The sequence below is a fragment of the Sus scrofa genome, unplaced genomic scaffold (assembly GCF_000003025.6).
Source record: "Sus scrofa isolate TJ Tabasco breed Duroc unplaced genomic scaffold, Sscrofa11.1 Contig873, whole genome shotgun sequence".
Lineage (NCBI taxonomy): Eukaryota > Metazoa > Chordata > Mammalia > Artiodactyla > Suidae > Sus > Sus scrofa.
The window spans coordinates 68,527-90,997 of record NW_018085335.1 but is presented as its reverse complement, the minus strand read 5'-3'; the positions used below and the strand labels follow the sequence as shown (position 1 = coordinate 90,997).

The window sequence follows — 22,471 nt, the reverse complement described above, 5'->3', positions numbered from 1 at the left end:
GGAGCTACATTTCCTCCCTGCCCAGGTGCTGAGTCCTCCTGTGGTCTTGGACCTCCTCTGGGGGCTGTTCCAGGGTCTTTCCTCTCGGCTGGTGTCTTGGCCTCGGATTCCAGGTCTCCTGCTGGAGGTGTGAGAGAGGAAGAGCTTTGGTGCCTGCCCGCCTTGCCATGTGCTCTTCCAAGGAGAGCAGTCTTCCCAGAGCCTTCCCGATAGGTCCCAGCCAGCACCTGCTGGATGTGCTCTCATGCAGGCGGGGCGTGTGCCTTTGTCTTGGCTCCTGGTCCAACACCATCGTCTGGGGACTCCCCGCTGTGCGGCCCACACCTCAGCTCCCCCCACGTGCCCAGAGCCCCGGCCCCCTCTTCTCACCTTCAGGCTGGGCCTCAGGAGGGGCCAGGCCTTCCAGGGTTGTCAGGCTCATGTGGACGGTGTCTTCATGGCCACAGCTGGCGCTCCTGTGCTCCCCACCAGCCCGGCAGAGGACCCCGGGGAGCAGTCTGTGTGGAGGTTCCTCGGGTGGCCTTCTGCCTTCCTCACCCTGTTCCTGGCGGGTCTCGGGTGGGGGACTCTGCAATGACAGTGAGCTTCAGAGGGCCCGGCCCCGAGGCATCAGAGCCCTGTGGGGCTGTGAGCTTCTCGCTGCTTCTTCTGCCCCTTGACCTTCTGCTCCCAGATCAGGGGAGGCCTTGCCTGCTCAAACACCACACCCCTGCCACTCACCAGTGGCTCCCCCCTGACCCGGGAGGAACGAGAGCCCCCTGGAGGGCTGGGGGTACCACTTGCACGCAGGGCTCGGCCCTGACTCCACACCTACCCCCCGCAGCCCCGTGCTTCTCCCCAGCCAGCTGGGTCCCGGGGTGTGGACAGGCCCTGCCCAGCAGGCCTCCAAGCCCGCGTCAGCCGGCTCTTGCTTGAGGCGGGCCCACCCCTCACCACCCGCCTCTGCACAAAGTCATCCAGGGAGGGGGCTTGGGGCTCCCGTGTGGGCTCCGAGAGGTCCCTGCCCTTGGCTGGAGCTCCCTCTCCCGGTGGTACCTCTGGGTCCCTGCGGGCAACGGCCCATAGGCGTCCGCCTCGCGTTCTCATCCAGGTTCTGCAGGCTTGGCAGAGGCCATCTCTGCCGTGACGACGCCTGCGGCCTCGGCCTCGGCCTCGGCCTCGGGAGAGCGGGATGCAGCAGAGCCAGTCCATCCCTCCTCCGTCCTCTCCTGGACTGGACCAGTAGGTGCCCGGCTCCCCAGCTTCCAAGTTCCGTTGGCCTCTGTCGCCAGGGAAGTGAGGTCACTTCCTGGGGTCCCCCAACGGGCCTTCCTCCTTCCCCATGTCTCTCCCAGGGTCCCTCTGGGCTGCTCCAGCTCCCCTCCCCCACCAACCCCATGGTCTCGTGCTGTGAACAGCGGTCTTGGGCATTTGACAGGGATGGCGGTGACTCTGCGGATTGCCTTGGGGAGCATGGTCCTTGGGATGCTATAGGCTCTTGCAATCCAAGATCTAGGTGTGTCTTGCCATCGGTTTGTGTCCTCTTGGATTGCTTGCATCAGCCTCTTGGGGGGTTCCCAGGACAGGTCTTGCGTCTCTCTAGGGAGGTCTCTTCCTCAGTCGTCTATTCTTTGGGAGGTGCCGGCAAATGGGATTGTTTTCCTGATGTCTCTCTGGGAGCTCTCGTTCCCAGGGTATAGGAAGGCAGTTGATTTCTGTGCCTTCATGGTGCCTCCTGCGACTTGGCCCCATTCACTGAGGCGCTTTCACCGTTTTCTGGGAGCGTCTTGAGGGGTCTGCGGGGATAGGATCATGTCGTGTGCGGAGAGGGATCCCTTGACTTCTTCCTTTCCCATGAGGATTCCTTTTGTGTCTTGTGCTTCTCTGAGGGCCCTGGCTAGCTAGGACTTCCAAAACTCTGTCGACTAGGAATAGGACCTCTAGCACAGGACTCTGCACATGCCGAGGGGGAAGCCCTGAAAAGACAAACAACACCAGACACACGCACACACCCACAGTTGCCTTGTTCTCCATGAGGGATTTCCTAAGCATTAGCTCTCTTTAATTCTGTTTGCATTTGAAAGCCATCGGAGCTGCAGCTGCTGGCCTCCCCCGCTCCACCCCCTCCATAGCAATGCAGGATCCGAGCCTTCGATGCGACCTACACCACAGCTCTCGTCTATGCCGGATCCTTCACCCACGGAGTGAGGCCAGCCATCACACCTGTGTCCTCATGGCTACTAGGCAGGGTCCTTACCACTGAGCCCCAACGGGCACCCCTCATAGCAATGAACTTTCCACCTCGACATATGCACATATTCTCCTTCCTAATAGGAAGAGCTTCTTTCCAAAAACATTGGCTGGAATTCCCACTGGGGCTCAGTGGGGTCATGATCCAGTCGTGTCTGTGGAGGCACCCATTGGATCTCCATCCCTGTGCAGTGGGGACAGGATCTGGCATTTCAGCAATGGTGGTGTAGGTCACAGGTTCAGCTCAGATTCCATCCCTGGCCGGGCACTTCCATATGACCCAGATGCAGCTGAGAACTCTCTCTCTCTCTCCCTCTCTCTCTCTCTCTCCATCTCTCTCTGTCTCACTGTCTCTCTCTCTCTCTCTCTGTCTCTCTCTCTCTGTCTCTCTCTCTGTCTCTCTCTCTCTCTATTCATATATATATATATATATATATATACACACACGTATGTATGAATGTACACACACACACACACATATATACATATATCCGTGTACATACATATATATACTTATATTATGTATGTACATGTATGATACTTTAAATATAGACTGGTGTCATGCCCCTGTTGGTGGGGCAGAATCAAATGGGACTAGGATGCGTGAGGATGGACGCTTGAGCCCTGGCCTCACTTCAGTGGGGGCAGGGTTTGGGCATTGCCGTAAGCTGTGGTGTCGGTCAACGTCGTGCCTCAGATCCCACATGTCTGGGGCTGTGGCTGTGGCTGTGGCTGTGGCTGTGGCTGTGGCTGTGGCTGTGGCTCTGGCTGGCAGCTGTAGCTCCAATTCCACCCCTTCCTGGGAACTTCCACATGCGGTGGGTGTGGACCCTCCAGTGCAAAAAACAAACAAACAAACAAACAAAAAAAAAAAACCTCACCCAAACTCAGGAGATTATAGAAAAACTCTTGGCCATGAGGAAGTCTTGGAAAACTCGGGCGGCTCAGTTCTCGACTGAGGTTTTGGCTTAGAACAGACCTCCACTCCAAACTCCCAGGGCCTTCCACCGTGTAGGACCTCCCACCTGGGCTGCCCTGGCACGGACACTCCCCAGTGCGCAGTGAGCAGACGCTCCTGGGCCCCCATGGGAGCCCAGCAGCCTGAGGGCTCCGTGGACACCAGGGGCAGGCCGCGACGGGCCTCCCTCACCCTGCAAGGGGGAAAAGCCTGCCAAAGCTTTGGCGACCATTCCTTTAATCCCGGGCCGAGGGTGAAGGTCCCGACTCTCTCGGCTGCCCCTGAGAAGCAACTGTCTGTCCTGCGAAGGGCCCAGGTGGGACGGGACGTCCTGGGAGTCTGGCTTCGTCTGCCTCCGCTCGTTGCTCGCAGCTTCAAGCTGCCGGGGACGTCGCTCTAGTCCGCAAACTTCTCATTACCAAAAGGGACCCAAACAGCCTGTGCTATTGGCCTCACTGGTTTGTGGAGGGGATCAAACGATGCTGTGGGTGTCATAGGACTCCGACCAAGTCATCATCCACTGGGAGTTGCCGTCGTGGCTCAGTGGTAACAACCCCGACTGGGATCCAAGAGGATGCAGCTTCGCTCCGTGGTTCAGGATCCGGCCCTGCCGTGAGCTGTGGTGTAGGTCGCAGACGTGGCTCGGTTCCCCTGTTGCAGTGGCTGTGGTGGAGCCCGGCAGCTCTGGCTCTGATGGAGCCCCTGGCCTGGCCACATCCACGTGCTCAGGGTTCGGCCCTCAAAAGACAAAAGACACACCAAAACATCGTTTCTTTCTGCTCAATGATTGAATTCCTTGTGATTTACTTGATTTATTGTGGCTTATTTTTCTTTCCTAACAAGAACTTCTTTATTGTTTGATTTTTACTTTCAAGGGTCAACTTGTAGGCTTCAAACGTAAAGTCAAGTATACTACAAGCGAGACCGCAAAGGTCTCCTTCTGCGCTTCCAGGCCTGCCAGCCCCCTCGCCACCCGCCTCAGCAGGCCTCTTCCAGGGCTGCTCCCCCCGGGCGGCCCTGCCAAGTTGCCCCTGCACCCTCGGCCTCCATGGGTGCCTGGCTCCTGCGGGATCTCGTCGAGCCCTTCTCCATGCCTTTCTTGCCCCTGCCTGACCCTCCACACTCGGCTCAGCACCCGCTCGTCCGCTGGGGGCCTTGCCTGGCTGTTTGGCCTCCTCCCGGAGCCGTGAGGGTCACAGGCCTGGAAGGGTCCATCCTGTCAGCCGTGGATGAGCTGGACTGCCAAGGGGGAGCCCTGGGTCCTGGCTGGAGGACAGAGGCTGTATCAGGGTCCGGAAAGCCTCGCTGTCCCTCAGCCGTGCCACCACCCCACAACCCCTGCCGGGGAGGAGGCACACAGGACCTGCTAGAGTGGCCCCGCTTTCGGGCTCAGGGTTTGGGGAGGCAGAGATCTGGGCCATCTCTCTCCCTCCTCCCATTTGGTATTGGCAGTCTCGCTTGCTTGCTTGCTTGCTTTTTTGTTTGGTGTCACTTTCCGTCTTGCTGTCTGTCTCTTTAGGGCCACAGGGCCAGGCACATAGACGTTCCCAGGCTCGGGGGCTAATCAGCACTGGATTGTTTAGCCAGTGAGCGAGGCCGGGGATGCAACTTGCATCCTCATGGATACCAGGTGGGTTGATTTCTGCTGAGCCGCCACAGGCACTCCTTACCTTTTTTCTATCTCTCACTGGTTTTTTTTCTTTTCTATTCTACTTTCTTTCATTCTTTTTTTATCTGTTTTGCTTTCGAGGACTGCTCCCAGAGCATATGGCGGTTTCCAGGCTAGGGGTCGAGACGGAGCTACAGCTCCTGGCCACAGTCCCAGCCCCATGCCCCAGCCCCAGCTACGCAAGATCCAAGCCTCCTCTTCGACCTCCACCCACAGCTCATGGCAACGCCAGATCCTTAACCCACTGAATTAGTGCAGGGATCGAGCCCACAACCTCATGGGTCGTAGTGGGATGCGTTTCCACTGCGCCAGGAGGGGAACTCCTGTTTTCACCTTTCAAGTTTGGTATGATATGCTCGAAGCAGATCAGTGCCCACACTTGTATGTGTGTTGGAGTGCACGGATGGCTTGAACTCCTGCTGCCGGTTTGGCTCCCTGGGGAGGTGGTTGAAGCAACCTCTCCTCCTGTCCGCATGAGGGCAGGTACAAGACGGCTGCAGAAGAAACAGGTTGAGAGAGCAAACCCCTCCGCCCCAACGCAATGAGATGGGATCTGGATGGGGCCCCTCAACCCGAGGAATGAGCCTGTTTGCTTTGGTGGGCATGTTTAAACCATGGCAACCTTGTCATTCCTCAGCTCTGGGAATCAGGAGGTTCTTGACACTGTGCAACCACATCCAAGAATGAATGCGACCCTGCACTTGGTGAAAGGGCAGATACTGCCCAGAAGTTCACAACCTCCCCACCCCCGCCATCAATTCAGCTGACTTTGGACGGTCCTCCAATGGTTCCTGGCTCGCGGAGTTTCCGTCATGGCTCAGTGGTTCATGGACCCGGAGCATATCACTGAGGAAGTGGGTTCGATCCCTGGCCTCACTCCAAGGGGAAAGGATCCGGCGTGGCCGGGAGGTGTGGAGTGGGCCCCAGACACGGCTTGGATCCCCTGTTGCTCTGGCTGTGCTGGAGGCTGGCAGCTCTGGCCCCAATCCACCCCCTAGCCTGGGAACCTCCATATGCTGCGGGGGCAGCCCTCAAAAGACAGAAGACAAAGGACAAAAGACACACACACAAATCATTTCTCTCTTCTCAATGATTGACTGATAATACTTAGCTTTACTTATTAATTTTTGCTTTTATTACTTCCCTATCAATAACTACCTTTTTTTATTTTGTTTCAACGTTCTAAAAACTCTAGGCTCAAAACATAAAGTAAAAGAATACTATAAATGATATGAAAAAGGAAGAGCAATTGGACACACCTCCAAAGAGAAATCGGGAGAGGGGAAGGAGAGTCCCTGTCAGAAGGGGGAGCAAGGGGATGGGGTGTTCGGGGAGCTGATGGGGAGGCATTGGCAGGGGCAGAGGGGACCTTGGGGAAGGTGGCTTTGGAAACGGGCCTGGGGCTCTTGGAAGAGCCAGGCCAGACCCTGGTACAGGGGGTGCGGGAGCAGTCAGGGCACGCTCTACCTTCACAGCTGCTGCATTCTCCTCGGGCCCTTGTTCTCCTGCAATGGCTGGGGTAACGTTTCTGACCAGCAGAGTGAATCTCACATCAGTGTCTGGGATTCTGCCAGAGCAGTGGCAGGTTCTCCCTGCAGGGCTCGTGAGTCCTCATGAGGACCCAGGCCTCCTGCAGGAGCAGCTGCAGGGTTGTCCTGCCCAGGTGGTGACATCTGAGCCCCACCTGCGACGTCAACCACAGTTCAAGGCATCTTCGGATCCTTAACCCACGGAGGGAGGCCAGGGATGAAACCCACATCCTTCTGGATACCAGTCAGCTTCGTTAACCGATGAGCTATGACAGGAACTCCAAAAGTGTCCCAGTTTAAATGAAAAACTACATGGTCACCCGGGTGGGAGGACCTACCACCCTCACATGCCTCTGACACGTCCTCTAACGGGGTCTGGGACCACGCAGCTCCCACCCGCCCTGAGAGCTTTCCAGCCCAGACGCACGCACATCCTCTTTCCCAGCAGACACCTCCCCTCCCACAAGCACCCACAGCCTTTCTCTCTCCCACCACCGGCCCTTAGAAATCCTTGGTTTCCCCCAGGAAAAGGGAATGGGTTCATGTAAATGCAAAAAATAAAAAGACCTGTTCAAATCAAGAGACTCCAGGAGCAAATGAAGAGATATGCCAAGGGCTGAGACTAGACCGTTGCTGAGTGTGCAACTGAGAAGGAATTTGCCGTCACGCTCTCTGAGAAATCCCTCCACACCCAATGGGAAAATGGGCAAGGAAAATGGACAGGCAACTCACAGAGGAAACTCAAATGCTAGCCCACATGAAAGATGTTCAACCTCACCAACCGCCACTGAAAAGAAACACAAACAGCAAGGAGATGCTGTTTCATACTCACGAAATGGGAAAATGAACAAAGGTTTAAGTCTGACAATGTCAAATGTGGGTGGACCAACAGGTGCTCTCATACAGTTGGACGAGAGATCCCCTGGAAGAGTGATTTAGCTCTATTGTGTAAAGTAAACGATGCACACACTCCACAACCCAGCAAATCGATTCTTCCGGTTCCGTCTTAGAAAAATTCTCTCACCCATGGCAGAAGGAGATGGTATCTCCCTGTATGAACAGATGCTTAGGTGCCCAAGAATTACAGTGAAGACAGTGGAAAACATCGAGAAGTCCTTTCACAGACAAATGGAGAAATAAGCTTGGGAGAGTCACCCAGCCTCGTATCAGTGTGAGTCGGGGATTGAGCATTGGCCTCGCTCAGTGGGTTAAGGATCTGCCATTGCTGTGAGCTGTGGTGTAGGTCACAGAGCTGCCATGAATCTGGTGATTCTGCTGCTGAAGTGTAGGCCAGCTGCTGTAGCTCCGATTGGACCCCTGGCCTGGGAACGTCCATATGTCACAGGTGCAGCCCTAAAAAGAAACCGAAAAAAGATAGGCTTAACAACAGCCATCACCTTCATGGACTGGGGTGTTGGGTGGCTGAAATAAGATCACCAGGGGACAAGTGGGAATTGTGTGCCTCTGGTCAGCTCCCAAATCCTGATCATCTTCAAGGGTCCCCTGTGGCAGGGCCTCGGTTCTGTGGGGTTGAAAGGGGCTGCTTCTTCCTTTTGGTAAACAAAATCTTAATGAATTTTATTACATTTCTAGGTGTCCAACAATCATCACAACCAAATTGTGGAGCTCATCCATCCCAAACCCTCAGTGCATCCCCGCACCACCACCACTATCTCATGTGGAAACCGTAAGTTTTGCAAAGTCTGTGAGTCAGGATCTGTTCTGCAAAGAAGTTCCTTCTGCCCTGTTTTAGAGTCCACATGTCATGGAAAGCTTTTGATGTTGGGGTCTCATTGTCTGATGACTTCACGTAACACAATGATTTCCAGGTCCATCCAGGTTGCTACCAATGCCCTTCTTTCTTTCCTTTTAATGGCTGAGGAATGTTCCATGGTGTGTATGTAGCACAGCTTCTTGATCCACTCCTCTGTCGATGGACACTTGGGTGGTTTCCATGTCTTGGCTGTTGCAAAGAGTGCTGCGATGAACACTGGCGTACCTGTGTCTTTGCGAGTCATGGTTTTCTCTGGATAGAGGCCCAGGAGTGGGATTGCTGGATCCAAGGGTGGTGGTTCTATGTTTCGCTTTCTGAGGCATCAGCATCCTGTTTTCCACAGCGGTTGCACCCATTGACATTCCCACCAACAGTGTGCTAGGGTTCCTTTTCCTCCACACCCTCTCCAACACTCATTGTTTCTAGACCTTTTGAGGATGGCCGTTCTGGCTGGTGTAAGGTGGTACCTCACGGTGGTTTTGATTCATGTTTCTCTAACAGTGAGTGATGTTGAACATCTTTTCAGGTGTTTCGTTTTGTTTTGTTTTGTTTTTGCCCCCATATGTCTGCTTTGGAAAATTGGCTGTTGAGATCTTCTTTCCATTTTTTGAAGGGGTTGCTGTGTTGCTCTGGTATGGAGTGGTGGGCGGTGTTTATAAATTTTGGAGATGAATCCCTTGTGGGTCGATTCTTTTGCAAAGATTTTTGCCCGTTCCGGGGGAAATCTTTTTGTTTGGTTTGGGGTTTCCGTTGCTGTGCAGAAACTTTTGAGGCTCCTTGAGTCCCATTGGTGTATTTTTTGTTTTTATCGTCAGTGCTCTAAGAGGTGGATCTGAGAAGAGGTTACTGTCGTTTATGTCGGGGAGTGTTTGGCCTATGTTTTCCTCTAAGCGTTTTATAGTGTCTGGTCGTGTCTCTAGGTCTTTGATGCATCTGGAGCTTGTTTTTGTGTCTGGTGTTAGGGAGTGTTCTCATTTCATTCTTTTCCATGCGGCTGTCCCGTCTTCCCAGCACCCCTTCTTGAACAGGCGGTCTTTTGTCCACTGCATAGTCTGGCCTCCTTTGTCACACAGATGAGTTGGCTGTAGGTGCGAGGGGGGTTTCCTTGTGGGCTTTCCATCCTGTTCCACTGTTGTACATGTCTTTCTCTGTGGAAGCAGCGTGCGGTTTTGAGGATTGCTGCTTTGTAGTAGAGTCTGAGTTCAGGGAGCCTGACTGTTGCAGCTCCATTTCTCTTTTGCAGGATGTCTTTGGCTCTTCTGGGGCTTTTGTGCTACCGAACCAACTTTACAATATTTTGTTCAAGTTCTGTGAAAAATGTCCTTGGTCCGTGGATGAGGATTACATTGAGTCTGCGGATGGGCTTGGGTAGGATAGCAATTATGATCATGTGGAATCTTCCAATCCAAGAGCATGGCGAGTCTCTCCATCGATATGTGTCATCCTTGATTGCTTGCATCAGCATCTTTGAGTTTTCAGAGCATGGGTCTCTTGTCTCTCTAGTAGGTGTATTCCTCAGGATTTTATTCTTTGGGATGCAACAGTAAACAGGATTCTCCCGTAATTTCTCTCTCTGGTCACTCGTTGTTAGTATATAGAAATGCAGCCTATTTCTCGGTAGTACTGGTGTATCCTGTGGCCTTACAAAATTCACTGATGAACTCTACGAATTTCCTGGGAGCGTCTTGAGGATGCTCTAGGTATAGGATTCTCTCATCTCAAAATAGGGATGGCTTGTCTTCTTCCTTCCCAGTGTCGCTTCCTTTTCTGTCTTTTTCTACTTGGAAGGCCCTGACTAGCTAGGATTTCCAAAACGATGTCAACTAGCCATAGGACCTCTAGCAAAGGAGGGTGCACATGCCGAGGGTGCGGCCCTGAACAGACAAAAGAAAAAAGAGACACACACACACACAAACACAAAGTTTCATTTTTCTCCAAAATGGATTTCTTAAGAATTCGCTTTCTTTATTTGTATTTGTGTTTTAGGGCCATACCTGTGGCATATGGGCATTTCCCAGGCCGGGGTGGTTTCAAAGCTGCAGCTGCCGACCTCCACCCCAGCCACAGCAATGCAGTATCCAAGCCTCGTCTGCAACCTACACCACAGCTCACGGCAATGCCTGATCCTTCACCCACAGAGAGCGGCCAGCCATCACACCTGTGTCCTCATGGATCCTGGGCTGTTTCCTTCCCACTGAGCCCCAAGGGGAACTCCTCATAAGGATGGACGTTCCATCTGGACGTATACACATATTCTCTCTCCTAATAGGAAGATCTATTTTCCAAAAGATTGGCTGGAGGTTTCCCTGGGGCTCAGTGGGGTCATGATCCAGTCGGGTCTGTGGAGGCACCCGTTGGATCTCCATCCCTGTGCAGTGGGGAAAGGATCTGGCATTTCAGCAATGGTGGTGTAGGTCAAAGGTTCGGCTCCGATTCCATCCCTGGCTCAGATTCCATTCAACAGGTACAGGTGAGAACCAAAAACATATTTTATATACATATGTACATTCAATGTGTAATAAACACTGAGCTGTGGTATGGATCGCAGATGTGGCTCAAATCCTGCATGGCTGTGGCTGTGGCTGTGGCCCAGGCCAGCAGCTGTAGCCCCGATTCCACCCCTTGCCTGGGACCCTCCCTGTGCCAAGGTTGCAGCCCTCAATACACAAGCATCTAATCAAATCCCATCCACATCATGCTCTCCTTCGGAGTGACTCTGACCCTCCTTGCTTTTGTTTCAACACAAGGCGCGAGCCACTCTGGGGACAGAAGCCAGGTCCAGGCTTGGGTTCCAGCTCACCGGGTCCTTGGGATGATGGCATCCCTCTTCAGGGGCCCAAAGCCAGATGTGGGGCAGGCCAGAGGAGCCTGGCACACCCCCGGCAGCACATGCCCCCAAAGGTCTCCTTCTGCACTTCCAGCTCTGCCGGCACCTTCACCACCCACCTCAGCAGGCCTCTTACAGGGCTGCTCCCCCGGGCGGCCCTGCCAAGTTGCCCCTGCCCCCTCGGCCTCCATGGGACCCTGGCTCCTGCGGGATCTCGTCGAGCCCTTCTCCATGCCTTCGTTGCCCCTGCCTGACCCTCCACACTCGGCTCAGCACCCGCTTGTCCGCTGGGGGCCTTGCTTGGCTGTTTGGCCTCCTCCCGGAGCCGTGAGTGTCACAGGCCCGGAAGGGTCCATCCTGTCAGCTGTGGATGAGCTGGACTGCCAAGGGGGAGCCCTGGGTCCTGGCTGGAGGACAGAGGCTGTATCAGGGTCGGGAAAGCCTCGCTGTCCCTCAGCCATGCCACCACCCCACAACCCCTGCCGGGGAGGAGACACACAGGACCTGCTAGAGTGGCCCCGCTTGCTGGCCCAGCGTTTGGAGAGGGAGCGGTCTGGGCCATCTCTCTCCCTCCTCCCATTTGGTATTGGCAGTCTCGCTTACTTGCTTGCTTGCTTCTTCGTTTGGTGTGACTTTCTGTCTTGCTGTCTGTCTCTTTAGGGCCACAGGGCAAGGCACATAGAAGTTCCCAGGCTAGGAGACAGATCAACACTGGATCATTTAGCCAGTGAGTGAGGTCGGGGATGCAACTTGCATCCTCATGGATACCAAGTGGGTTGATTTCTGCCGAGCCACAACAGGCTCTCCTTATCTTTGTTCTATTTCTCTCACTGTTTTGTTTCTTTTCTTACATTCTTTCGTTCTTTCTTTTTCTGTTTTGCTTTGGAGGGCTGCCCCCGGGGCATAAGGTGGTTCCCAGGCTAGGGGTCCAGTTGGAGCTGCAGATGCCTGCCACAGCCCATGCCCCAGCCCGAGCCCCAGTCCAGCCACGCAGGATCCAAGCCTCCACTGCGACCTCCACCACAGCTCATGGCAATGCCAGATCCTTAACCCACAGAACGAGGCAAGGGATCGAGCTCGCAACCTCATGGGTCCTAGTGGGATTCGTTTCCACTGCACCATGACGGGAACTCCTGTTTTCACCCTTCAAGTTTGATGTGAAATGCTCTAAGCAGATCCGTGCCTTCAGGTGTATGTGCGTTCGAGTGCACGGGTGCCTGAACTTCTGCTGCTGGTTTTGCTCCCTGGGGAGGTGGTTGAAGCAACCTCTCCTCCTGTCCACGTGAGGGCAGGTACAAGACGGCTGCAGAAGAAACAGGTTGAGAGAGCAAGTCCCTCAGCCCCGACGCAATGATATGGGACCTGGATGGGGCCCCTCAACCCGAGGAATGAGCTCGTTTGCTTTGGTGGGCATGTTTAAACCATGGCAACCTTGTCATTCCTCAGCTCTGGGAATCAGCATGATCTGGATACTGTGCAACCACATCCAAGAATGAATGCGACCCTGCGCTTGGTGAAAGGGCAGCTGCTGTGCCCAAGTGCACAACCCCCCCCCCCCTGCCCCCGCCGTCAATCCAGCTGACTTTTGGACGGTCCTCCAATGGTTTCCTGGCTCTCGGAGTTCCCGTCGTGGCTCAGCAGGTCTCGCCCCTGATGTGTATCCCTGAGGAAGCGGGTTCTATCCCTGGCCTCATTCCAAGGGGAAAGGATCCGGCGTGGCCGTGATCTGTGGTGTGGGTCCCAGACGCGGCTTGGATCCCCTGTTGCTCTGGCTGTGCTGGAGGCCGGCAGCTCTGGCCCCGATCCACCCCCTAGCCTGGGAACCTCCATATGCCATGGGGGAAGCCCTCAAAAGACAGAAGACAAAGGACAAAAGACACACACACACAAATCACTTCTCGCTTCTCAATGATTGATTGGGAATAATTAGCTTTATTTATTAATTTGGGCTTTTTATTACTTCCCTATCAATAACTACTTCCTTTTTTTATTGTTATTTTGTTTCAAGGTTCTAACAACTCTAGGCTCAAAACACAAAGTGATCTATAGCATAAATGACATGAGTCAGAAAGAGAAATTGGACACAGCTCCAAAGAGAAATCAGGAGAGGGGAAGGAGAGTCCATGTCAGGAGGGAGAGCAAGGGGATGGGGTTTGGGGGAAGCTGATGGGGAGGGCACTGGCAGGGGCGGAGGGGACCTTGGGGAAGGTGGTTTTGGAACTGGGCCGAGGGTTCTTGAAAGAGCCAGGCCAGGACCTGGTACAGGGGGTGCGGGAGCAGTCAGGGCAGGCACTCCCAAAAGGGCTGCTGAATGCTCCTCGGGCCCTTTGTCCCCAGCAGAGGCCGGGGCAACGTTGCCATCTAGCAGAGCGAAAGGCACATCAGTGTCCAGGAAATCGGCCAGAGCAGCGCCAAGTGCCCCCTGCAGGGCTGGTGAGTGTTCGAGTGGACGGGAGACTTCTGGAGGACTAGCAGGATTCTCATCCTGCCCAGCTAGAGAGTCTTCGTGAGAGCCTCGTCCTCCAGGAGGATTCGCCGGATTCTCATCCTGCCCAGCAAGTGAGTCCTCTTGAGAGCCTGGTCCTCCAGGAGGAAGAGCAGGATTTTCATCCTGCACGGCTGCTGAGTCCTCCTGAGAGCCTCGTCCTCCTGTAGGAAGAGCAGGATTTTCATCCTGCCTGGGAGGTGAGACCTCAGGAGGCTCTGGTCTTCCTTCAGGAGGAGCAGCAGGTTGATCCTGCCCATGAGTTGAGTCTTCATGGGGGCCTGGTCCTCCTGCAGGAGGCTCCTTGGTTCCACCCTTCCCGGGTGGTGGCTCCTCAAGAGGAGCTGGGCCTCTTGGGAGAGGAGCAGAGGGTTCATCCTCCCCGTGGGGCGAGTCCCCACGAGGACATGAGTGTCCCTCTGAAAGAGCTGGAGGTCCTCCCTGCCCAGGTGCTGAGTCCTCCTGTGGTCTTGGACCTCTTCTGGGGGCTGCTCCAGGGTCTTTCCGCTCGGCTGGCATCTTGGCCTCTGGCTCCAGGTCTCCTGCTGGAGGTGTGAGAGAGGAAGAGCTTTGGTGCCTGCCCGCCTTGCCATGTGCTCTTCCAAGGAGAGCAGTCTTCCCAGAGCCTTCCCGATAGGTCCCAGCCAGCACCTGCTGGCTCTGCTCTCCTGCAGGCGGGGCGTGTGCCTTTGTCTTGGCTCCTGGCCCAACACCATCCTCTGGGGACTCCCCGCTGTGCGGCCCACACCTCAGCTCCCCCCACTGCGCCCAGAGCCCCGGCCCCCTCTTCTCACCTTCAGGCTGGGCCTCAGGGGGTGCCAGGCCTTCCAGGGTTGTCAGGCTCATGTGGACGGTGTCTTCATGGCCACAGCTGGCGCTCCTGTGCTCCCCACCAGCCCGGCAGAGGACCCCGGGGAGCAGTCTGTGTGGAGGGCCCTCAGGTGGCCTTCTGCCTTCCTCACCCTGTTCCTGGCGGGTCTCGGGTGGGGGACTCTGCAATGACAGTGAGCGTCAGAGGGCCTGGCCCCGAGGCATCAGAGCCCTGTGGGGCTGTGAGCTTCTCGCTGCTTCTTCTGCCCCCTTGACCTTCTGCTCCCAGATCAGGGGAGGCCTTGCCTGCTCAAACACCACACCCCTGCCACACACCAGTGGCTCCCCCCTGACCCGGGAAGAACGAGAGCCCCCTGGAGGGCTGGGGGTACCGCTTGCACGCAGGGCTCGGCCCTGACTCCACACCTACCCCCCGCAGCCCCCTGCTTCTCCCCAGCCAGCTGGGTCCCGGGGTGTGGACAGGCCCTGCCCAGCAGACCTCCAAGCCCGCGTCAGCCGGCTCTTGCTTGAGGTGGGCCCACCCCTCACCACCCGCCTCTGCACAAAGTCATCCAGGGAGGGGGCTTGGGGCTCCCGTATAGGCTCCCAGAGGTCCCCGCCCTTGGCTGGAGCTCCCTCTCCCGGTGGTACCTCTGGGTCCCTGCGGGCAACGGCCCCTAGGCGTCCGCCTCGCGTTCTCATCCAGGTTCTGCAGGCTTGGCAGAGGCCATCTCTGCCGTGACGACGCCTGTGGCCTCGGCCTCGGCCTCGGGAGAGTGGGATGCAGCAGAGCCAGTCCATTCCTCCTCCGTCCTCTCCTGGACTGGACCGGTAGGTGCCCGGCTCCCCAGGTTCCAGGTTCCATTGGCCTCTGTTGCCAGGGAAGTGAGGTCACTTCCTGGGGTCCCCCCAACGGGCCTTCCTCCTTCCCCATGCCTCCCCCAGGGTCCCTCTGGGCTGCTCCAGCTCCCCTCCCCCACCAACCCCATGGTCTCGTGCTGTGAACAGCGGTCTTGGGCATTTGACAGGGATGGCGGTGACTCTGCGGATTGCCTTGGGGAGCATGGTCCTTGGGATGCTATAGGCTCTTGCAATCCAAGAGCAAGGTGTGTCTTGCCATCAGTTTGTGTCCTCTTGGATTGCTTGCATCAGCCTCTTGGGGGTTCCCAGGATGGGTCTTGCGTTTCTCTAGGGAGGTCTCTTCCTCAGTCGTCTATTCTTTGGGAGGTGCCGGCAAATGGGATTGTTTTCCCGATGTCTCTCTGGGAGCTCTCGTTCTCAGGGTATAGAAAGGCAGTTGATTTCTGTGCCTTCATGGTGCCTCCTGCGACTTGGCCCCATTCACTGAGGCGCTTTCACCGTTTTCTGGGAGCGTCTTGAGGGGTCTGCGGGGATAGGATCATGTCGTGTGCAGATAGGGATCCCTTGACTTCTTCCTTTCCCATGTGGATTCCTTTTGTGTCTTGTGCTTCTCTGAGGGCCCTGGCTAGCTAGGACTTCCAAAACTATGTCGACTAGGAATAGGACCTCTAGCACAGGACTCTGCACATGCCGAGGGGGAAGCCCTGAAAAGACAAACAACACCAGACACACGCACACACCCAAAGTTGCCTTGTTCTCCATGACGGATTTCCTAAGCATTAGCTCTCTTTAATTCTTTTTTTTTTTTTTTTATTTTCCCACTGTACAGCAAGGGGGTCAGGTCATCCTTAGATGTATACATTGCAGTTACAGTTTTTTCCCCCACCCTTTCTTCTGTTGCGACATGAGTATCTAGACATAGTTCTCAATGCTATTCAGCAGGATCTCCTTATAAATCTATTCTAGGTTGTGTTTGATAAGCCCAAGCTCCCGATCCCTCCCACTCCCTCCCCCTCCCATCAGGCAACCACCAGTCTCTTCTCCAAGTCCATGATTTTCTTTTCTGAGGAGATGTTCATTTGTGCTGGATATTAGATTCCAGTTATAAGTGCTATCATATGGTATTTGTCTTTGTCTTTCTGGCTCATTTCACTCAGTATGAGATTCTCTAGTTCCATCCATGTTGCTGCAAATGGCATGATGTCATCCTTTTTTATGGCTGAGTAGTATTCCATTGTGTATATATACCACATCTTCCGAATCCAATCATCTGTCGATGGACATTTGGATTGTTTCCATGTCCTGGCTATTGTGAATAGGGCTGCAATGAACATGCGGGTGCATGTGTCTCTTTTAAGTAGAGCTTTGTCCGGATAGATGCCCAAGAGTGGGATTGCAGGGTCATATGGAAGTTCTATGTATAGATTTCTAAGGTATCTCCAAACTGTTCTCCATAGTGGCTGTACCAGTTTACATTCCCACCAGCAGTGCAGGAGGGTTCCCTTTTCTCCACAGCCCCTCCAGCACTTGTTATTTGTGGATTTCTTAATGAGGGCCATTCTGACTGGTGTGAGGTGGTATCTCATGGTAGTTTTGATTTGCATTTCTCTTATAATCAGCGATGTTGTGCATTTTTTCATGTGTTTGTTGGCCATCTGTATATCTTCCTTGGAGAAATGTCTATTCAGGTCTTTTGCCCATTTTTCCATTGATTGATTGGCTTTTTTGCTGTTGTGTTGTATAAGTTGCTTGTATATTCTAGAGATTAAGCCCTTGTCAGTTGCATCATTTGAAACTATTTTCTCCCATTCTGTAAGTTGTCTTTTTGTTTTCTTTTTGGTTTCCTTTGCTGTGCAAAAGCTTTTCAGTTTGATGAGGTCCCATGGGTTTATTTTTGCTCTAATTTCTATTGCTTTGGGAGACTGACCTGAGAAAATATTCATGATGTTGATGTCAGAGAGTGTTTTGCCTATGTTTTCTTCTAGGAGTTTGATGGTGTCCTGTGGTATATTTAAGTCTTTCAGCCATTTGGAGTTTATTTTGGTGCATGGTGTGAGGGTGTGTTCTAGTTTCATTGCTTTGCATGCAGCTGTCCAGGTTTCCCAGCAATGCTTGCTGAATAGACTTTGCTTTTCCCATTTGATGTTCCTGCCTCCCTTGTCAAAGATTAATTGACCATAGGTGTCAGGGTTTATTTCCGGATTCTCTATTCTGTTCCATTGGTCTGTCTGTCTGTTTTGATACCAGTACAACACTGTTTTGATGACTGTGGCTTTGTAGTATTTCTTGAAGTCTGGGAGAGTTATGCCTACTGCTTGGTTTTTGTTTCTCAGGATTGCTTTGGCGATTCTGGGTCTTTTGTGGTTCCATATAAATGTTTGCATTGTTTGTTCTAGTTCTGTGAACAATGTCATGGGTAATTTGATAGGGATTGCATTGAATCTGTAGATTGCTTTGGGTAGGATGGCCATTTTCACAATATTGATTTTCCCAATCCAGGAACATGGAATATCTTTCCATTTCTTTACATCTTCTTTGATTTCTTTGATTAAAGTTTTATAGTTCTCGGCATATAGGGCCTTTACCTCTTTGGTCACGTGTATTCCGAGGTATTTGATTTTGTGAGCCCTCTTTAATTCTGTTTGCATTTGAAGGCCACCCCTGTGGCATAGGGGAAGTACCCAGGCCTAGATGGCATCGGAGCTGCAGCTGCTGGCCTCCCCCGCTCCACCCCCGCCATAGCAATGCAGGATCCGAGCCTCCTCTGCGACCTACACCACAGCTCACGGCTATGCCGGATCCTTCACCCACGGAGTGAGGCCAGCCATCACACCTGTGTCCTCATGGCTACTACGCAGGGTCCTTACCACTGAGCCCCAACGGGCACCCCTCATCGCAATGAACTTTCCACCTCGACATATGCACATATTCTCCTTCCTAATAGGAAGAGCTTCTTTCCAAAAACATTGGCTGGAATTCCCACTGGGGCTCAGTGGGGTCATGATCCAGTCGTGTCTGTGGAGGCACCCGTTGGATCTCCATCCCTGTGCAGTGGGGACAGGATCTGGCATTTCAGCAATGGTGGTGTAGGTCACAGGTTCAGCTCAGATTCCATCCCTGGCCGGGCACTTCCATATGCCCCAGATGCAGCTGAGAACTCCCTCTCTCTCTCTCTATATATATATATATATAAATATATATATATATCTGTGTACATACATATATATACATATATGTATGTATGTACATGTATGATACTTTAAATATAGACTGGTGTCATGCACCTGTTGGTGGGGCAGAATCAAATGGGACTAGGATGGGTGAGGATGGACGCTTGAGCCCTGGCCTCACTTCAGTGGGGGTCAGGGTTTGGGCATTGCCGTGAGCTGTGGTGTCGGTCAAAGTCATGCCTCGGATCCCACATGTCTGGGGCTGGGGCTGGGGCTGGGGCTGTGGCTGTGGCTGTGGCTCTGGCTGGCAGCTGTAGCTCCAATTCCACCCCTTCCTGGGAACTTCCACATGCGGTGGGTGTGGGCCCTCCAGTGCAAAAAACAAACAAACAAACAAACAAAAAAAAAACCTCACCCAAACTCAGGAGAGTATAGAAAAACTCTTGGCCATGAGGAAGACTTGGAAAACTCGGGCGGCTCAGTTCTCGACCGAGGTTTTGGCTTAGGACAGACCTCCACTCCAAACTCCCAGGGCCTTCCACCGTGTAGGACCTCCCACCTGGGCTGCCCCGGCACGGACACTCCCCAGTGCGCAGTGAGCAGACGCTCCCGGGCCCCCATGGGCGCCCAGCACCCTGAGGGCTCCGTGGACACCAGGGGCTGGCCTCGACGGGCCTCCCTCACCCTGCAAGGGGGAAAAGCCTGCCAAAGCTTTGGCGACCATTCCTTTAATCCCGGGCCGAGGCTGAAGGTCCCGACTCTCTCGGCTGCCCCTGAGAAGCAACTGTCTGTCCTGCGAAGGGCCCAGGTGGGACGGGACGTCCTGGGAGTCTGGCTTCGTCTGCCTCCGCTCGTTGCTGGCAGCTTCAAGCTGCCGGGGACGTCGCTCTAGTCCGCAAAGTTCTCATTACCAAAAGGGACCCAAACAGCCTGTGCTATTGGCCTCACTGGTTTGTGGAGGGGATCAAACGATGCTGTGCGTGTCATAGGACTCCGACCAAGTCATCATCCACTGGGAGTTGCCGTCGTGGCTCAGTGGTAACAACCCCGACTGGGATCCAAGAGGATGCAGCTTCGCTCCGTGGTTCAGGATCCGGCCCTGCCGTGAGCTGTGGTGTAGGTCGCAGACCTGGCTCGGTTCCCCTGTTGCAGTGGCTGTGGTGGAGCCCGGCAGCTCTGGCTCTGATGGACCCCCTGGCCTGGCCACATCCACCTGCTCAGGGTTCGGCCCTCAAAAGACAAAAGACACACCAAAACATCGTTTCTTTCTGCTCAGTGATTGAATTCCTTGTGATTTACTTGATTTATTGTGGCTTTTTTTTTTCTTTCCTAACAAGAACTTCTTTATTGTTTGATTTTTAGTTTCAAGGGTCAACTTGTAGGCTTCAAACGTAACGTCAAATATACTATAAACGATATGGAAGAGGAGCAGAAATTGAGCAGACATCCAAAGACAAATGAGGAGAGGGGACGGCGAGGACATTTCGGGAGGGGGAGCCGGGGGCTGGGGTTTTGGGGGAGCTGATGGGGAGGGCCCTTCGAGCGGCTGAGGGGACCTTGGGGAAGGTGCTTTTCTAAAGTGGCCTGGGGTTCCTGCCACAGGCAGGCCAGGACCCAGGAGAGGGGGTGCTGGGACCGTCAGGGCAGGCTCTGCCTGCAGGGCTGCTGCATTCTCCTCGGGCCCTTTTTCTCCTGCAGAGGCCTGGGAAAGGTTTCCAACCAGCAGAGGGAACCTCTCCTCAGGGTCTGGGGAAGCTGCCAGAGCGGTGGCAGATTCACCTTGCAGGGCTCGTGAGTCCTCATGAGGCCCTGGGCCTCCTGCAGGAGGAGCACCAGGTTCACCCTGCCCGGGGGGTGACTCCTCATGAGGGGCTGAGCCTCCTGCGAGAGGAGCAGTGTGTTTGTCCTGCCTGTGGGCTGAGTCCTCATGAGGGCCTGGGCCTCCAGGAGGAGGAGCAGCAATTTCATCCTGCCCGGGGGGTGACTCCTCATGAGGGGCTGAGCCTCCTGCGAGGGGAGCAGTGTGTTCGTCCTGCCCGGGGGGTGAGTCCTCATGAGGGCCTCGGCCTCCTGCAGGGGCAGCTGCAGGGTTATCCTGCCCAGGGGGTGACATCTGAGCCCCGCGTGGGCCATACACCACAGTTCATGGCAACACCGGAATCTTAACCCACGGAGGGAGGCCAGGGATGAAACCCACAGCCTTCTGAATACCAGTCAGCTTCGTTAACCGATGAGCTATGGCAGGAACTCCAAAAGTGTCCCAGTTCCAGTGAAAAGAAAAGTGAAAGGATGAATGAACAAATCACAAGAGCTGAAATGGAAACTGCTATTACAAAGCGCCCAACAAACAAAAGTCCAGGACCAGATGGCTTCACAGCCAAATGCTATCAAACATGTAGAGAGGAGCTAACACCTATCCTTCTGAAACCATTTCCAAAAATTGCAGAGGAAGGGACACTCTCAAACTCCTTCTATAAGCCCACCATCACCCTGATACCAAAACCCGACAGAGACACCACAAAATAGAAAACTACAGGCCAATTTCACTGAGGAACATCGATGCAAAACTCCTCAACAAAGTACTAGCAAACCGCATCCATCAATACGTTCCAAGGATTGTACATCACGATCAAGTGGGATTCAGCCCCAGGACGCACGTGTTCTTCAATATCTGCAAATCCATCGGTGTGATACACCACATTAACAAACCGAAGAAGACAAACCACATGATCCTCTCAGGAGATGCAGGAAAAGCCTTTGACAGGATCCAACACCCAAGTTTCTGATAACAACCCTTCAGAAAGTGGGCATAGCAGGAACCTACCTCAACATCATAAAGGCCGTAGATGACAAACCCACAGCGAACATGATGCTCAATGGCGAAAAGCTGAAAGAATACCCCCTGAGATCAGGAATAAGACAAGGATGTCCGCACTCACCACTACTCCTCAACATAGTTTGGAAAGTCCTAGCCATGGCAATCAGAGAAGGAAAAGAAATACGAGGAATCCAAATGGGAAAGGAAGAAGTAAAACTATCCCTATTTGCAGACGACATGATACCATACCTAGAGACTCCTAAAGACTCTCCCAGAACACTGTGAGAGCTCATCTGTGAATCTGGCAAAGTCACAGGATACAAAATTAATGCACAGAAATCGATGCCATTTCTATACACAAACAAGGAAAGAGCAGAAAGAGAAATCAGGGGAGCATTCACGTTTACATTGCATCCAAAAGGATAGAATACCTAGGAGGAACCTTACCTCAAGAGACAAAAGACCTGTACTCTGAAAACTTTAAGACACTGATGAAAGAAATCAAAGATGATACAAATAGATGGAAAGCTATACCATGCTCGTGGATTGGAAGACTTCATATTATCAACCTGATTATACTTCCTAAGGCAAGCTACAGAGTCAATGCAATCCCCATCCAATTACCAAGGACATTTTTCCCAGAACCGGAACAAAGCATTTTGAAGTTAGATTGGAAGCACAAAAACCCCAGAAGAGCCAAAGACATCCTGAAAAAGAGAAAGGGAGCTGGAGGATTCGGGCTCCTGGACTTCAGACTATACCACAGAGCAACAATCCTCAAAACCGCACACTACTTGCACAAAGACAGAAATATGCATCAGTGGAACAGGATGGAAAGCCCAGAAGGAAACCCACCCCACACCTACAGCCACCTCATCTATGACAAAGGAGGCCAGACTTTGCAACGGACAAAAGACAGCCTGTTCAAGAAGGGGTGCCGGGAAGACGGGACAGCCACATGGAAAAGAATGAAATGAGAACACTTCCTAGCTCCAGACACAAAAACAAGCTCCAAATGGATTAAAGACCTAGCGAGACGACCAGATACTCTGCAACGCTTAGAGGAAAACATAGGCCAAACACTCCCCGACATAAACGACAGCAACATCTTCCCAGATGCACCTCTTAGACTAATGACACTAAGAACCAAAACATACCAATGGGACCTAAGCAAACTTAAAAGTTTCTTCAGAGCAAAGGAAACCCTAAACAAAACGAAAGGACTTCCCACAGAATGGGAGAAAACCTCTGCAAGTGAATCAACTGACAAGGGGTTCCTCTCTAACGGTTATAATCACCTTCTGCAGCTCCACACCAAAACAGCAAACAACCCCTTCCAAA

At 53.5% G+C, this 22,471-nt stretch overlaps 1 protein-coding gene across 1 annotated transcript; it reads right to left on the bottom strand.

Annotated features, from left to right (window-relative positions):
* Window positions 1-1,702: 1,702 nt before the first annotated feature.
* LOC100512924 (basic proline-rich protein-like) lies at window positions 1,703-18,933 on the bottom strand. The gene is made up of 6 exons (XM_021082432.1): window positions 18,872-18,933; window positions 14,933-15,152; window positions 14,266-14,464; window positions 13,728-14,016; window positions 3,255-3,380; window positions 1,703-1,775 (listed from the first exon to the last, which is right to left on the bottom strand). Exons 1-6 carry the CDS (start codon window positions 18,931-18,933, stop codon window positions 1,703-1,705), a joined length of 969 nt encoding a protein of 322 aa, XP_020938091.1.
* Window positions 18,934-22,471: the final 3,538 nt, after the last annotated feature.